The following is an 18,328-nucleotide window of genomic DNA, read 5'->3' on the forward strand; positions in this document are numbered from 1 at the left end:
GATCAACCCGGTTTGCAACGCCTCACTAGATTCAACATAATCTCGCGAGATGTTGCAAGGGTAATCCCGCCCACAATGAGCAGGATCACTTTTCAGCAAATCTGCATTTTAGAGCGAGGCAGTATGCCTTACTCTAGTGTGCAGATCCCCAAGGATCCTAAGGCTTTGCGATCAATCACTTCACCCTGGGCGAGCGCCATTTGGTACTGGGCCCCACAAACGGGGACCAGGCGGAACGGCACTCGTGGGGGGTCTCCAAGGGGTTCGGAGGCCCCCAGTTCTATGGTCTTTGGGCAGGGTGGTGCCCTGGCACTGCTGGTACCAGCCTGGCACTCTGGCAGTGTCACCTGGGTGCCAGCATAGAATTTACAGTGCAGAAGGAGGCCATTCGGCCCATCGAGTCTGCACTGGCTCTTGGAAAGAGCACACTACTCAAGCCCATACCTCCACCCTATCCCCATAACCCAGAAACCCCACCTAACACTAAGGGGCAATTTGGACCCCGAGGGCAATTTATCATGGCCAATCCACCTAATCTACACATCTTTGGACTGTGGGAGGAAACCGGAACACCCGGAGGAAACCCACGCACACACGGGGAGAACGTGCAGACTCCACACAGACAGTGACCCAGCGGGGAATCGAACCTGGGGCCCTGGTGCTGTGAAGCATTTGTGCTATCCACAATGCTACCGTGCTGCATGGCACAGCCAAGGTTCCCAGGTGGCATTGCCAGCTTGCAGGGGTGCTGTCAAGGTGCCAGGTTTGCACTGCCAAGCTGACATTTTCTGTGCGCTTGCGATCAGGTCAGGGCTGCCCGCGTTGCAGGGGGTGGGGGCCAGGGATCCCATATTTCTTTCGGGCTGTGGGGAGGTCGGGAATCTTTTCGGGGCCTCGGAGATCGGGATGCCATTTAAAAATGGCATCCCAATGTCTCAGTTCAATGTGGAACTCCAGTGAGCGGAGCTCCCCATTGTAAAAAACAGGGCTATGGCGGCCTTGTTCCCCTTTCAAGCCCTGTTCAAAGTGAGGCGCAATGAATAGCCATGTGTTTCTCAGCACTGCCAGTGCCGCGAAACGCGCGGCTAAACGTGCTCACTTGGGAACCTTGTTCCCTTTTGGGACGATCATGCCCTAACTGTCGTGATAGCACTGGGGAACTCACCGGCAAAGCCAACGTGACCTCGCGAGATGTTGCAATGTAAATCCTGCTGACACTACCACCTGGATGCCAATGTGGCATTGCCAATGTGCCAAGCTGGCAATTTTTGCATGTGCACGATCAGGCCGAGGGTGCACTGTGTGGGTGTTAGGGGTGTTTCGGGGGTGGGGGGAACCCTCCCATAGTACATTCAGTGTCCGGGGGGGGGGGGGGGGGGGGGGGTGTCCGGGGGGGGGGGGGGGGGGGTGTAAGGTTGTGGATCACAGTTTCCTGTTGCATTATGTGATCATTGCACTTGCAATAGTTTTAGTGGCCAAACCAATGCAAAACAGGACGATTTCTTTACATAAACAGACTTGACAAACTTGCAGATCATGATAGTGGATGACGTGCAAATCGAAGTGGTCATGGTTTGAGATGTGATGTGGAAATAGCCATGCACAGTCCGACATAAAGGGTGGGATTTTCAGCCCTCCGGTGTTAAACGTCAACTGCTCTGCAAACATTCCCATCATGCCTTCGACGATGTCCACTGGTGTCGAGCCGGAAAATCCTGGCCACGTTCCAGCTTGCTCTGAACCTCGTTCGACTCCGCCTCAACGCGTATTACATTCACGGCAAGACTTCTGCAAGACACGAGGAGCAAAATCTATGGGAGGAATAGACGGGAAGGAATTTTAATGAATGGCCTCTCAAATGTATAATTAGATAATGGTTTTGAACATAAGTCCCAATATTTAGGGTGACACAAAGAGGGAACGGGTAAAGCCAAAAGTGGAGAATGAACGCTGCAAAGCCAAGGACGATGCCATCTTGTTGAAAGTAACGGGAGCTGATTGTCAGCTTCAGTCGACCAGAGAGCGAGAAAGAGGCCATCACGAGTTGGCAGGGAGGCTGCCAATTGTGGTAGTGGCTAGAGTGGGGGGGGCTATGATTGACAAGAGGCAGGCCAAAGGCTTCTTTGAAACCTTAACCTACTGAATATGGTTGAGGGCGAGAACACAATACCAAGGGCAAAAGTCTTCAGGCTAATTTGCCATATTATCTATTCCAATACTCCAATTTCAGGGTAGGTTCTATCTCGCAACAGTGGCGTCTCTCAAAGCTTAGAATTCTATCAGAACCAGAAGCTGCTAAATTAATGAGTTGCAACATTTGGTAACTTAAGTGCGCAAAGTCTTTTTGCCATTCAGAGGATTAATCATATTTCACTGGAACTCTGTTAATCTCACTGTAATTAGTTGCTGAATGCAGAAATGCACCTTTGGCACATAAGACAAATATTACTTCATCAACAAACAGATGTTCCTCTTGGCTTTATTAAAAACTTGAGATTAGATTTTATTGTCGGTGCACCACATAATGCACAAACATAACTGCATATTTTAATTGCTTACCTTGGTCCTCCCACCATAAGCTGGATTCCCACGCTGCACTGTTAAAGCTAGAGCACAGGGGGAAGATTATCATTACCCTTGCTCTGCATACAGCAGTGGTGATATTTTACCAAATGCTGTGAGTGCGGAGGCCTCAGCCCAATACAGTCACTGATGCCATTTCAGAAGCAAGCTGGGAATAAAAGGTGCAGAATGCGTTTGCATTGCTACATCTTTTTAAATACATTTTCTTTTGGTAATACAGACTTTGTATTGCTGAATAAAGGAACTATTCTGTCGAAGCTTTTCATCTTGTACTCATCACATTTTGCAAGAATGCTAAATGAGAGGGGAGCAACAAATTATTGTGTACAAGAGAGAGTGCTGATATGTTGGCAAGTGGACTTCGATTGATAGACGTGTTGCCATGGAGAATGCATCAGGTGATGGCAACTGACAGTTAACTGCAAAATCCTGTTTGAAATGTCAAGCAGGCTGCTTGATTCTTTTGTTTTCCAATTAAGGGGCAATTTAGCGTGGCCAATCCACCTAACCTGCACATCTTTGGGTTGTGGGGGTGAAACCCATGCAGACATGGGGAAAATGTGCAAACTCCACATGGACAGTGACCCAGGGCCGGGATTCGAACCTGGGTCCTCAGCGCCGCAGTCCCCGTGCTAACCACTGCACCACATGCCACCCTTGGCAGCTTGATTCTGATTGGTCAAGGCATGGCCCTGAATTATGAACTAACTAATGATTTGTCACTCACCTTGTTTAGCTGAAACATATATATATATATATATATATATATATATATATATATATGTTCTTTCTGTTTGCAAAGAACAGGGGCCCTGTGTACTAATGTATGTAGCTTCCAGTGCACAAAATGTGCCACACTTGGTGAGCAAATGGCTCATGCAATATTTTGGAGATTGCCAATAGGGTAAATCCAATACTGTGTGGAACTGTAAGAATCCCAACGTGTATATTGACCAGTGAAGTCAAGCTTGCGATGGACCGTGGTAGAGAACCCTCTGGCAGATTTCTCAACTTGCATCAAGGAAAGGGAGTGCATTTGAATGCTCCATTTCAAAGGTGAATTTGAGCCCTACAAGACATGCAAGGAGATTTATCACATGCAGCTGCAAATTTAAATATAATGAAGGCATCAGCCACGCCTCAGAAATAGCAAGCGGTAGGAGGTTAGGTGTAATTTCCATCAAAAGCACGTTTCTCATGGAACCCAACAAAGATGTTTGTGAGAGCTGAGACTGGAAAGTAAACGTTGCAATTGGGCAAGGAAAAAGTGACCACGTTTTCTCACATCCTGTCCAATCACTCTTCCCTGAATTCTAACTGATGATAGCTTGACTGTGCTTTAAAAAATCACAGTGAAACCTGTGTAAACTGACTCTTGTCTAAACGGACACTCCCCAAAGACAGACACATTTATGGACCAACTTACTTGTTAAAATATACAAGAAGCGCTCGGACACCGTGGACAATCGTAAATTATGAACTACACACACCGTTCACAGCCTGTTGCAAACTGCTGTGCCTGGAATATTTACGGAATCAGAATAGATGGCTTTCAGTTTGCATTCTTCCTGCTGCTAAATTCTCTTGGGCCCATCACTTTCATGAGGTCATTGTAGACCAGTCAGTGCAAGGCAGCAATGAGATTTTCGGCAATGGAGAACTCTTTACCCAGCGTCTAAACTGACCGCGAAACTGTTGTAATTCTAGAACGGAATGCTTCCTGGGCTGAAATGGATTCTGGATTTTTTTTAAAACACCCACACGACCAAAGGCGTTTACTTCACAAAATCCATTCCCATCTTGTGCTGATCTGCACCCACTGACCACCCCAGCCTTCCAAATCAAGGAAAGAGTATGCAAACACAGAAGAAGGCCATTCGTTCCTGCAGCAGCTCCTATCCCCCTGGGCTTTACTGTCAACATCTTTCCCTTCCCTTCTGATGGTGAGCGTGCTTCCTTGAGGAACTTTTGCTTTGGAGAGTTAAGGTGGATGGCCGCCTCGTGCCTTTCTGCCTCCCTGCCAGTCTACAGAGTGCTGGAGCTGGTCTGCGAGTGCCAGCTAACAATCAGCCTTCTTGCAAACCCGCTGCTCAAACAGAAAACGGCAATTTCCTGAATATAACGTGACCGATGGTGCTCTCAATCTATTTGAAGAATTGTCTTTAGAAGCTTCACTACATTAACACAACTTGTCAGCACATTGCCTCCTTTTCTTTTCTCTTGTGACTGTTGTACTTGTGATAAGTGGGATTGAGAAGGACAGTTCATTGTTGAAGTTACACTCTGCTCCATGTGGGAATGGTTTGTAATGAAACAAGAAATTAGCTTGCAAAACTGTTAAGTGGATAGAGCTGAAATTTCAGTTGGCTCTACAAATGGAGGGAAAATGCTTACTTACTGTACATACAATAACCACTTGAAAATAAGGGCAACTACGAAAGGAAGGACAACTGTTGCCTGTCTCTAAAATGTCTGTCATTTATTCAGGAGTTTTATCCTCTTCCTTTTTTAACAAAAAGGAAATATTAGAATTGCCAGAAGTATTGTCACTTACCCAACATGACCAAGCAAGAACAAAATGGAGGAGCACATTGTTGGCGGAAATGTGACATTTTAACAGATGTGTACAGAGCTGTTTCTCTCATCTTTAATACAATTTTTCTAGGCTATACAACAAGCCCCCATGTAATTAAACAGTTTATCCTGTATGTACACTGACGAGTGTTGCTATCTGTAGATTTATCAACCCTCACTCTTGCATGAAATCTCTTATTTCCGTTTTGCTGTTGTTGAATTGGAGTGAGTGGTTCAACCATTCATCTGAAATGCAGACAGATGAAGTGATGTGGGGGTTGGACGTTTCAATCAGAGATTATAGAGCATGTTAAACACCATGGGGGGTAGAGACTGCAGGGGAGTTTTGTTACCTCTGATAACCTCATGTTCACACTTGGAAAAGATTATTTAGTTACGAAGATTTAGAGATATAGTAATTCATTTGATTTCTTTTAATGTAGTAATTCATTTAGATTTTTTATACTCTGGTGTGTGATCTGAAAGCCAAAATAGATTCAAATTTCTGCATGTGTTTTGATTGTAAAGTTGTAACGCCCTATTAGTCGCATCAATTCTTTGTACAAGCAGATGTATTGATGTATTTTCTTTATTTTTGAGAGACTGGTCAAAAGTACAAAAGTATTTCAAGGTTGTCTAGAATGTAAATTGATGCACCCTTTCTTCATTCTAATAGAAATTGGGACCTGAAAATTATCAGTGCTAGCAAAGGGATAACACAAAGTGCCAGCACAATTATTTAACAACACCTTGACCGGTTAGCTCTTTCTGGACATGTTTTTCAATAATTTCTTGTGAGTTGCTTTACTGAAGAGATGACGCATAGTGGTAAAATGTTACTTATATGTATCCATATGTCTACAAGAATCCAAATCTGTGCATTATGAAAGGACTTGCATATATAATGCACATTATTGCATTTACAGGATATGGAAAATACTTATTGATGGATGGTGTTAAAGTCATTGACAGAGACGATCATGGCAGCTAATGTGTAAACAATAAAACTAATGAATGGCCAAGTAATCTACTTTTTCCTTGATGTGGGAACGTTGATCAGGACATTGGAAGAACTATTTGCCTTTTTTTTTTAATTTAGAGTACCCAATTATTTTTTTTCCAATTAAGGGGCAATTTAGCATGGCCAGTCCACCTATCCTGCACATCTTTGGGTTGTGGGGGTGAAACCCATGCAGATACATGCAGAATGCTCATTGCCTTTTTTAAGTAGTGATGTTAAATCTTCTAATATCCATCTGAGCTGATAGGTGAAGCTTTGTCTCATCTGAAAGGTGGTACATCTGCTAATACATCTCAAGTATTGAACTATTAACCTAGATGCTGTGGTCATGTCCATGAAGAGCTTGAACTACAATCTCTGGGAGCCAGATGTAAAACTGCTACAAACTAAGCTGAGCTGAGCTAAGTGACTGACATTTGTCCATATAAGTTTGTCACAGGATCCAATCACCACAATTCCCATGAGTACCTTGTCAAGAGCATCAAACTATTTATCAGGCTGACTTTATGATTTCTGTTTCAATCCTTTCCAATTTAGGATTGTCCACAGCTGGTGCCCTCAGATGAGATCCTTATCCCAGTTGGAGAGGTGAAGCCAATCACACTTAAAGCACGGAACCTGCCCCAGCCACAGTCTGGGCAACGAGGATACGAGTGTATACTTAATGTACAGGGTGTAACCCAGCGAGTGCCAGCTCTCCGATTCAACAGCTCCAGTGTTCAGTGCCAAAACAGTTCGGTAAGTAGATAGTTTGTCTCTGTCGTCTTGATGTGTTCCATTTATAATCATGCGGAAGTTAGGAACAGGTCAGATTTAGTCTGGACTCTGTTGCACCACACCATGTTAAACATTGATCATTCTGAAGGGATGGTTATATTCCATTACTATCTGCAGGAGATGAACGGATTTGGAACCCTTTAAAATGTGAAATGACTTTGTAAATTAGATTTATCACAAGACACCACAAAGTTTGAATAAATGAGAGCTTCCAGTTGTCTGTCATGTAGAAAGCAATAAAGAATCCGCAGTGTTGATTAAATGCTAATCGTGAAGATTGAAAAGTGTAATCAAGTTCCGGAACCATTTATTAAACATAATCTATTGGAGAAGCAAAACTGCTGCACCAGATTTTACTCACAATTGACGAGATAAAGCTACCAATGTCATCATTTTATTTCGTAGGCAATACTATCTGAAACTCTTTCCACTACAGGGATGAGATGATGTTTTGACTTTGATTGAAGGATAATGATATTGATCATTCATTTTAGAGAAAATCTTTCACTTTTCTTTAATTAAAATTGTTTTATTTCAATTTATATGACTGGTGACAAAATAAACCGTTGACTGGTCAGTTAGTTTTGCAGTTGTAGATGAATGCTATGAAAGAATAACTAGTTTGTTCACCATATCTGAATGTTTAAAACAGGGCTTCCATGATCTCCATAAGCCAAAAAGATAATTTGGCAAATAGTTTAACCATTAAGCTTTTGTTCAGCAACTGCACTCACCCTTGCCTTTAACAACTTTCATCACACAGTTTCCTATTCTGATGCATTTTTTGCGAGATCTCAAAACTGTGCAGCACGGTGGCACAGTGGGCTAACCCTGCAGCCTCGCGGCGCTGAGGTCCCAGGTTCGATCCCAGTTCTGGGACACTGTCCGTATGGAGTTTGCACATTCTCCCTGTGTTTACGTGGGTTTCGTCCCCACAACTCACAGATGTGCAGGCTAGGTGGTTTGGCCATGCTAAATTGCCCCTTAATTGAAAAAAAATTATTTGGGTACACTAAATTTATTAAAGAAAACTGTGTAACACTTTTTTTTTAGAAATGTTTTTTATTGGGTTTTTGAACAAAGTATATTTACCGTTATGTTCACAGGATAAGGGACATATATATATATATATATATAATATATATATATATACACATATATAGAAGAGAAGGGCACACCCAAACATACCAAAGAAAAGAAAATAGTAAATAAAATAAAAAAATACAATAAAAAATAAAATAGAATAACTGGTAGGGTATTGTGCACCAGCTCAACAGCAGCAACTCTGTACACCTGGTAAAGTTATTTACAACACATAAGTGGGCGACTGTTGGTGGGGGGGAGGGGGGGAGACTGGGGAGGTAGATATACATTTGGGTGCTGGAGAAACAATTACAGTGGGCAATACTCAAATGGGTTTGGTGTTGGTGTCGCTTGCTTCTCCTGGACGGATCTCGCTGCTGTCTCGCGCTCACCTCCGCTTCTGCCTTTCCTCCCATCTTTCGTCTTTATTCTCCTCGTTACCTGCTCCTGGAGATGCCATGGTCGTTATTGTATCCCGTGCCTTCCTTCCGACTCTCATTTCCCTGCCTCCCCCCACCTCCCTGGTTCTCCTCTCTTGTTCCCTGTCTCTTTCCCCCCCCCCATGGTTCGCTTTTCTATCCTCTTAGGTTTACCTGTTCCCCCCCCCCCCCCTCCCCCCCCAACTCCCTCTCGGTCTATCTGTCCCTCTCATGCTTTGGCGACTTTCCCCTGATTCTTGGCTACCTGGCTATTTTTCCACTTGTTCGTTGGTCACAAACAGGTCCCGGAACAATTGTGTGAATGGCTGCCACGTTCTGTGGAAACCGTCGTCTGACCCTCGGATGGCGAATTTGATTTTCTCCATTTGGAGAGATTCTGAGAGGTCGGTCAGCTAGTCTGCAGCTTTGGGTGGTGCTGCTGACCGCCAGCAGAACAGGATTCTATGGCGGGAGATCAGGGAGGTAAAGGCAAGGGCGACCGCCCTCCTCCCCAGGAATAGATCTGGCTGGTCCGAAACCCTGAAGACCGCCACTTTCGGGCATGGCTCCACCCTCATCCCCACCACTTTGCACATTGCCTCGTAGAAGTCTGTCCAGTACCCTGCATGTCTGGGGCACGACCAGAACATGTGGGTGTGGTTGGCCGGGCCTCCTTGGCACCATTCACATCTAGCCTCCACCTCCGGGAAGAACCTACTCATATTGGTTCTTGTTAAGTGGGCTCTATGTACCACTTTTAGCTGCGTCAGGCTCAGCCTTGCGCATGTGGAGGTGGAGTTGGCCCTCTGCAGTGCTTCGCTCCAGAGTCCCCACCCTATCTCAATCGCCAGGTCCTCCTCCCATTTCTTTCTTGTTGCGTCCAGTACGGTGTCGGCCCTTTCTATCAGTTGGTCATACATGTCACTACAGTTTCCTTTATCTAGTATGCTTGCGTCCAGTAGTTCTTCCAGTAGTGTCTGTCGTGGCGGTTGTGGGTACGTCCTTGTCTCCTTTTGCAGGAAGTTTTTGAGCTGTAGACACCTTGGCTCGTTCCCCTGGCTAGCTGGAATTTCTCTGTCAGTTCGTCCAGTATTGCGATCCTGCCTTCCATGTATAGGTCCCTGACTGTCAGTGTCCCTCCGTCCTGCCCCTACCTTTTGAAGGTGGCGTCAGTCAGTGCTGGTGTGAACCTATGGTTGTTGCAGATGGGAGCTTTGTCCGACATTTTGGTCAGGCCAAATTGCTGCCGCAGTTGGTTACAGGATAGGAGGGTGGCTATCACCACCGGGCTGCTGGAGCGGTCCCTCGGGCAGTGGTTTGTTTTTTGTTCAGGGTGCGCTCACCGTGGGGTTGGGGGGGGGGGGGGGGGGGGGGGGCTGGCATTGCCTCACCCCCGTTGGCGTGTTGTTGCCCCTTACCAGGGGCCCCTCGTTTCTATCCTCACTGCTGGGTTTCCAGCCCGTGTTCCTCGACAAACTTGTTTGCTTCGGCGGGGGCTGTAAAGAAGTATTTTCTTTCTTGGTATGTGACCCAGAGTTTCGCTGGGTACAGCATACCAAAACGCATGTTGCTCTTGTGAAGAGCTGCTTTCGCTCTATTGAACTCTGCCCGTCTCCTGGCTAGGTCTGCCCCAATGTCCTCGTAGATTCTAATGGAGTGTCTTTCCCATTTGCAGGCTCTATTTTTCCTGGTCCAGCTTAGGATTGTTTCCCTGTCTTGGTACCGGTGCAGTTTAGCTATAACTGCTCTCGGGTGGTCTCCTGCCTTGGGCTTTGGGAACAGCGACCGGTGTGCTCTGTCCATTTCTGGTGGGTTGACAAAGGTTTCCCTCCCCACTAAGTTGTCCAGCATCTTGGCCACATATGTCGTGGGGTTTCTACCCTCAATCCCCTCTGGTAGGCCCACTATCCTGACATTTTGCCTTCTCGAGTGGTTTTCCTGGTCGTCCACTCTGCCCTTCAGGTGCCCCTGTGTTGTGCCCAGTCTCACCACCTCCCTCTCCAGGGCTGTGATTTGGTCGCTCATGACAGTCGCTGCTTTCTCCAGCTCCTTAATGGTCGCCTCTTGGGCTTCCAGTTTCTCCCCTTGGGCGTCCAATTTCTTCTCTGCTCTGCCCAGGGCATGCTTCACCTCCGTCAGAGCCTTGGCTGCACTGCAGCCTCTATGTCCGCCCTAGTCTCTGCCTTGTTTACCTGCTGATGTTCCCTCAGCGCTTTGGCAAAGGCTGCCTTCCAGTTCCAGTTCCCCCTGGCCCCGGGGGAGAGTGCACCTATCTGTCCAGCTCTTTTTGATGCGGCGATACCTCCGTTCCACCACTTCGTGCGCTGATTAGCTCATCTGAGCTGGCTCGCCCATTGCCTTTGGTGCCCCTTCTCGCTCTGCGTTGGCTCCCTTCTGGCATTTTTTTTACCCCCCTTCCCTTTCTTCTTTTTGTTTCTCTTTTTTTTTCTTCCCCCCCTTTTTTTTATGTTTGTTTCTTCCCTTTTTCTTTTCCCCTCCCTTCTCTCCTTTACCACTTTATTTTTCCTCTTTTATAAAATTCTTTTCAGGAGAACTTGTTTTGGGTGAGTAAAAAAAAAAGTGCAAAAATAATTATTTTTGTTTTTCCCCCCGCGTCTCTTTAAAAGTTTTGTTTTTGCAAAAGTTTTTTTCCTTTTTTTGCCCTCACTCACCCAGGGTCTAGAGAGAGAGGCTTCTGGTTGGGAGTCCCTTTGTTCCTGCCTCGTGATGGTCGCTGCCGGGAAGGTCCCTGTTGCTGTCCCCGCTGCCGCTCCTGCTGGAGGGGGAGACTGTGTAACACTTTGGGCGGGATTCACCAACCTCCCGCCGGGTCGGAGAATCGGCGGGGCCGGCGTGAATCCCGCTCGGACGCCGGCTGCCAACTTCTCCAGCGCCGTTCTTTTGGCGGGGATCAGGCTGCGCCGGTCAGCGGCCATTGGCAGTGGCCTCCCCCGGCAATTCTCCGGTCCCCGATGGGCGGAGCAGCCGCCCGTTTTTGGCCAGTCCCACCGGCTTGAATTACGCAAAGTCTATACCGGCGGGACCTGGCTTTGAGGGCGGCCTGCGGAGTCCTCGGGGGGGGGGGGGGGGGGGGATCATGCCCCGGGGGGTCCCCCACAGTGGCCTGGCCCGCGATCGGGGCCCACGGATCTGTGGGCGGGCCTGTTCCGTGGGGGCACTCTTTCCCTCCGCGCCGGCCTGTGTAAAGCTCTGCCATGGCCAGCGCGGAGAAGAAACCCCCTGCGCATGCGCAGGAATCACGCCAGCGGTTCTGGGAACACACTGGCGCTCCTGCGCATGCACCAATTCGCACCGGTCGGCATGGCGCCAACATCTCCAGCGCCAGCCTAGCACCCGAAGGTGCGGAGGATTACACACCTTCCGGGCAGACAGACGCCGGAGTAGTTCACTCCACTCTTTGGTGCCGGAGGGCCCTCCTCACCGGACACCGGAGAATCCCGGCCTTTAACTTTCAATGGCTCTTGTTTATTTTTTGCACAAGCTAGTCTTTTGTTACTTGGTGTTACTAATTGTTGCTGATCGATTGTCTATGCTTCCAGTTTGATGCTAAAATCAAAGAGATAGTTGGGGAATGTTTTGCATCTATACAATCGGATGTGGTTTGTTCCAAATGTAACTCATTGCCTCGATCAGATTGGGTTAATTGAGAGCTGTCAGAGAGTCCCTTGATTGACAGTGGCTGGTGATCAATCAAAGCAGAAATGCATGATTGACATGTTAAAACCTGGTTGAATCGACTGTCAGTCACTGTTAAGACCATTTTGCATATCAGAGAGACATTTAAGCTTTTCTATGTGAGATTAGACACAGTCTATTTTTTCTATCATGGGTTTTGTCTTTTCAACAATGAGATTGGTAGATATGATTGCTATTTTCTGGGCCTGTGCTTTTCTGATGACAGATGCTGTACTTCTGACTGATCAGCCAACAATAACTTGCATTTTAGATCACAATTATCTGGGCATGGGGGAGGGGGGCGGCAAGCAATAGGTTTTTTTAAAATTACAACTTGGCAGGAGAAAAGAATGATGTGGCTGAGACTTGGGGGAAAATAGAAAACCAGAGGAATTTCGAGAGGGGTGTTCTAAAGTAGGATTGAGCCCACAAAGCTCTGTTAACCAGGGTGGGACGAAGGAAAGTGGAATCAAAGGAAATAAGGGAGGGGAGGGCATACAAGGACAAAGTTGAATGCAGGGATAGGATGAGGCAAGGCTTTGGAGGGATTTGAAGATGAGGACAAGATTTGCGCATCAACGCACTGAAGAAGCTGGGAGGAAATAAATGCCAGAAAAGTAGGGAGTGAAGAGGCCTCCATATGGGGAAATGCATAGGAGGCTGACTTTGTGGACTTGGAGTTCAACAAGCTGGATCATAAGCCAGCAAATAGGATCTTCAGAGAATTTATATCTAGAGATGTGGATACGAGTTCCAGCAGCAATGAAGCTTGCAGTAGGGCAACAGGAAATGTTGCAGAGCTGAAAATGAATGACCCTAAATGATGAATAGAATGTCAGGTCTATTCCTAGTGGACAGATGGTAAAGGTTTACCTGGTTTGGCCTGGCAACAGAATGGCTGGTGAAAGGAGATCTAAGGCAGAATTCTCCCTTATTGAGACTTAAGTGTCGTCATGGGAGAGGGGATGTGTAGTGTTTCCCGCAGCGGAGGCTGGCGGCAGGAAAACACACCAAACCTTCAAGCCCCAACCTCCTTACTAAACACCTGGGTGTCTTGCGCCGCATTCAGTTGCTGAGTCAGACCTCGATAGCGCACAGTCTGCCGTCATGCTCAGGTGTCATATTGAAAAGACCCCCATTTGTTACTGTCCCACTATTGAAGAAAGAAGGTGGACCTTCTGAAAACTATACAAGATCTCTGGGAGTACTGTGAGACTGGAAGATGGACCGCCTGAGAAACATTAAACTCTCGGGAACATTCTGAGGCTGGAAGATGGACCTCTTGCAGGATACTGAATCTGGAATATCCACCTGCAAATGCTGCCTGATCCACTGCTCTGACGATTCAGGATCCAGGGTTGCTTCAGAGGGAGCCCCCCCCCCCCCCCCCCACCAGGCTTGTTCAGGTCAGTCCTGACGCTTTGTTGTTCGAAACGTGTTTCACATCGGCATGTTTTCCTGCCAGTATCACAGAGCATCTGGCGATCGAAGGTTAGTCCTTCATCTGCAATCCAGTAACGAGATGCAAATGAGGTTCATGTTAGCCTCTGGTCAGTTTTCCAACCCACCATGTCTGGCACCTGCTATAAATTCACGCTGGCATAAAACTGATGTCTGGGCCTCCCACCATATCACCCCCTCCTCCCGTCCCTCATGCCTGCCATCAAACCCATTGGTGGGGGCTTGGGAGAATTCCACCCGTAATGTGAGGCGAGGGAACAGAGTTCATGGAATGGACAGAAATCCATTACTTTTCTCTTTCCTAATTTTTGCGTCACAGATGTGTCCACATTTCTTCCACAGATAACTGCCAGACAGCCTGACAGTATAGAGATGTTGTGGGGGATGAAAGACATGGAGAGGTGGCTAAAAAAAAAATCTGTTTCAGGAAAACATTCTGTGCACCCAAAAACACATGCACATAGCAGTAAGGCACCTGGAAATTAGCCTAAATAATGTCCGGTGCACTAAAAACGTGAGTGTATAGAATAGAAATGTGTGTGGTTTTTTTTTCTAGCTAACTGATTGTAAGTGGCACCCTGTGAGAGCTTCGTAGTCTGTTAAGTAGTCTTTGACCTGCATGTACTACAAGTAGCTGGTGGCCTGGACTGACAAAGCAGTATCCTTTGAAGGGTCCAGGGCTGCAAGGTCTAAAGCTTTACTCTTGTACAAAGCAGGTTTTCAAAGAACAGAAGGCTACTTCATCAGGTATTACAATGGCAGAGAGGTGTGTAATTATATTGGGGCACTGACATGACTGCTTCTGAAATAGAATCCTTATCTTGGATTTAACTAGATGTGCCCTATCTGTCTGTGTCGTTCAAAGGGTGGCAGGGGCACTGAAGGCAATAATAAGAGAAACCAAAGTCTGTTATCAGCAACTGTCAGCTTTCAGGACTTGTAGCTGAACTGAATTAAGTATGAGTCACATATACAAACTGAGTAAGGCCTGGCGTAAGATTAGTCTGCTGAGGCTTCCACCTTGATTTAAATACGGTCCATAAGTTAGTATCCAAATCATACCCGATTAACTAATTGGAGGAATCTTTGGCAAATAAACAAAGAGGTGAATGATTGTATCTTTGTGCATTTTTATTTTGTTATGTGGTGTTCTATTAAAGATGAAGTCAGCAAATTGCCCGAGTAATTCACTGAGAGTGTCTAAGCTGTGCATGTCAGAGGGTTTCCAGTTTTGATCGCCGGTTTGTACTGGGCCAATAAATCTCAGGTGCAGCATCAATAATGATACAACTCTTGCATTTAAGTTCATAAGGGGGAAGAAAATGGCCGTTGGTTCAGTATTTAGTGACTCGGGCACAATTTATCATAATATACATAATATAAAACCACATTGATAGCTTCGTAAGAATAATCATATTGAAAGCGATCTCGATACTGTGAAGAGGTCAGTACCAGATTTCTGCAGAATACTTGAAATAGGTTGTAAAATTGGAGGCAACAGTAACTTGTGGTTAGGACAAAAAAGAAACCTTGAAAATGAATTGAGTAAACATCAGGGGGTGGTGGGATGGGGGGGAAAGAATTATGTCAAAAGGAATTTGGAAGATCACTGGAAGGAAATAAAGTTGCAGGGCTACGTGCGACTGAGGCAGTGGGACCAACTGAATTGTTCACCGAGAGCTGCCACGGACCCGATGGGCCAAATGGCCCCACCCTGTACCAGAAATGAAATGACGTTTATGAAGTGATGATGACAAATTCCAATACGAAAGGAGACAAGTTTTGAAGAACAGATATTCCCTGAGACTGAAGTGCTCAACTTGTGGGTGGCGCAGTGGTTAGCATTGCTGCCTCACAGCTCTGAGGATCTGGGTTCAATCCCAGCCCCGGATCACTGTCCATGTGGAATTTGCACATTCTCCCCTGTCTGCATGGGTTTCACCCAAAGATGTGCAGGATAGGTTGAATGGCCAGGCTAAATTGCCTCTTAATTGGGAAAAGAAGAATCGGGTACTTTTAATTTAAAAACATAGAAAATGCTCAACTTGTTGCTATTATTGACCCACAACCTCCTGAACTGTCAAACCTGTATTGTATATACTTAAAGAATTACCCCAAGTAAGAAACCTTGATCATGTACACTATGCTTCTTTCATTAGCTGCAAGGGCCCACAGACTGGACTACAGGCTTTTATCATCATGGCTATCAATAAAGTTGATTTCTAATTGATCAAATGCTGATTATTTTTACAGGACTTTTGATTATTGGTTTGATAGGATAGGGTTCAACTGTGTTACCTTTGGCTAAATGCCAGCCTGGAATTGGTGCAAATACACCTCCAGAGGCATAGTTAAAGTTGGAATCAGTGCTAAGGCAGAGACTGGCTTTGTCTGAGAGTATTAAGTGGATTATATTAACATGTTTAAATACAGGGACTGAGCTATCATTAGCAAGTTCTCTTTCTAACAGAGTAATTGAAATGAAAAACAGTGGTGTTTCCCTTGCACAAGAACGTCAGGCAGCGTAATAAATTGGAAAGAAGAATGGTATCTGATATTTTCCACAACAGGTGTTTTGGTATAAAATGAAATTTAGAATATTTGAAATAATGGCCAGATATTTCCCCACACCCTTGCGCAGGCGTCCTCCCATTGGCTGGTGTCAACGGGATTTCCTGTTGTATGCACCGCCGCTGCCGGAAAACCGAATGGTAGGGCTTTGCTGTTGGTGGAACCAGAAGACCCCGTCAGCAGGAACAGCCGGAAAATTCCGGCTATAAATTTGACATTGAAATGTTGTTGATTGGGTTTCTAACTTATGGCTACGTGCATTTTTCTCATCTCTCATTTCAGTACCACTATGACACAATGGATATCAGTGACCTGCCCATCGAGTTTTCTGTGGTGTGGAATGGTAACTTCATCATTGACAACCCAGCAGACATCAAAGGTAAAAGTGCAGCCATTAGCGCAGGCCCCGTTCTGCAGTTAACGTTTTGGGGATCAAAGATCCATTTTAACATGCAATTTGTAAAGCTGTAAGCCAAGCTCATTGACCCATCCTTGCAGGGTGGGTATAAAGACATGGAGGTGAGATTTAACTTAAGCAGCTGGAAGTGGTGACGGGTCTGCGATGGGTTGGTGGTGGTGGTTTCGGATTGTTTGGGGGGGGGGGGGGGGGGGGGTGGCCATGGTAAACCTGGTAATTCCAAACTGTGCATGCAAATGACATCATGCGTAGGTTGCCCGCCAGGAGGTATATGGGATGGAGTCAGGATTCAGACATTTACCACTTCTTACTCCCTCACCTGCCCCAAACCCATCCCTTTTTAAAATTTGCCCCTTGTAAAAAAAAAGGCAGTTTAAAAAAAAAAATATTGGGTTGCTAACTATATTGTGGACTGATGCAACATTTTCTGTATGAAGTGCTCTCTTTAACACAATTCAAAGACTTTTGTTTCCCTTGTTAACCCCACCCCCCTAAGGAGGTTTACACCCTACGTGGTACAAGCGTCCCAAATTTCCTAGGTATCATGAAAGTACTTCTTATCTGACTGGGACCGTCAGTCCTAATTGTATTCTTCTTGCTTTCTTTAAATTAAATTAAATTTCCTCCTCATGCATAGTGGTGCATTGTGTGATCGACGAGACAGATTGATGACTTGTCCGAAAGCTTCTGACATTGGAATTCAACACTGGGCACCATTAGGCATGTAGGACCACTGCAGTGTGTCTTGCTGCCAAACTTCTCTTTCCAATTTTTCTTATCTTTTTTTTGGTAAAAGTCTTTGTGTTTTAGGGCAGTGCCTCTCACTGCTAAGTAAGGGACAACATCATTCTGAATTTATGGCCTCATTTGATGATGATGTTTATGTGATTGTGAGTTCAAGTGTGAAGTATAAATCAAGAAATTTAATATGAAGTCTGTAGAAAAGTGAACCTCTAACTGATTGTTCTGCAAACCTTGCTTATCTCTGGTCAAGTTATAGTGCAACGCCTCTCATTTGCTCTATTAAATAGCTTTCTGTACCTTTATTCCATTTTCCACTGTTTGTTTGCAAACTCAGAACAATGTAAACTAATGCAGTATTTGAGTTTATAATGTCTAAGAGTTCATGTACTGTGAATAGAAATATAGAAGGAAGACTAGACTTTCATAAGTAACAACATGGCAATATTTGAGAAAATCTACCTTCTACCTGATATTCCTCCATGTTGTTGCTGTAATGAGATGTATTAGCAATACCAGTTAGGGGTAAAAAGCCATGTGTTTATCTTTCAAAACATAATGCTCGTAAAGTTATTGTAAATAAAAAGCCTCGGTTGGATAAGAAGTTTTGAGATCTGCGTTGACAACATCTCTACAGATGTTTTGCATTTCTCCGAGTTATTAAACAGACCTCACGCTGCTCCGCTAACAGAATCCTGCTGTTCCCCCTTGACTTTGTATAACACTCATCTCTCACTTTCTAACATTGCATCAAACTGGTTTCCCTCTGTACTCCGATAATCTTTAATCTTATTACAGAACAGCAGAGGACCCATTTTTATATAAAAAGAAACATTTGGCTTCACAATAACAGGATCTGTTCGTCAGATGAAATAAATTAATATTGATTTTGTTATATAAATGCAATTTGTTGAAAGAGTTTTATGTACTCGTGGCTTCAAAGAACATAGTTCCTCTTTTAAACAGCATTATGTAAAGTCACTA

At 45.4% G+C, this 18,328-nt stretch overlaps 1 protein-coding gene across 3 annotated transcripts in view; it reads left to right on the plus strand.

Annotated features, from left to right (window-relative positions):
• The window catches only part of LOC119978730 (plexin-A2-like), a 512,723-nt gene that overhangs the window by 331,733 nt on the left and 162,662 nt on the right, over positions 1–18,328 (plus strand). For all 3 annotated transcript variants that reach the window (XM_038820560.1, XM_038820562.1, XM_038820561.1), the window contains 2 exons: positions 6,716–6,916; positions 16,468–16,564. In XM_038820560.1, the coding sequence (XP_038676488.1) occupies positions 6,716–6,916; positions 16,468–16,564 (298 nt within the window). The remainder of the gene's footprint in view (positions 1–6,715; positions 6,917–16,467; positions 16,565–18,328) is intronic.

Source organism: Scyliorhinus canicula, chromosome 15 (genome assembly GCF_902713615.1).
Source record: "Scyliorhinus canicula chromosome 15, sScyCan1.1, whole genome shotgun sequence".
Taxonomy (NCBI): Eukaryota; Metazoa; Chordata; class Chondrichthyes; order Carcharhiniformes; family Scyliorhinidae; genus Scyliorhinus; species Scyliorhinus canicula.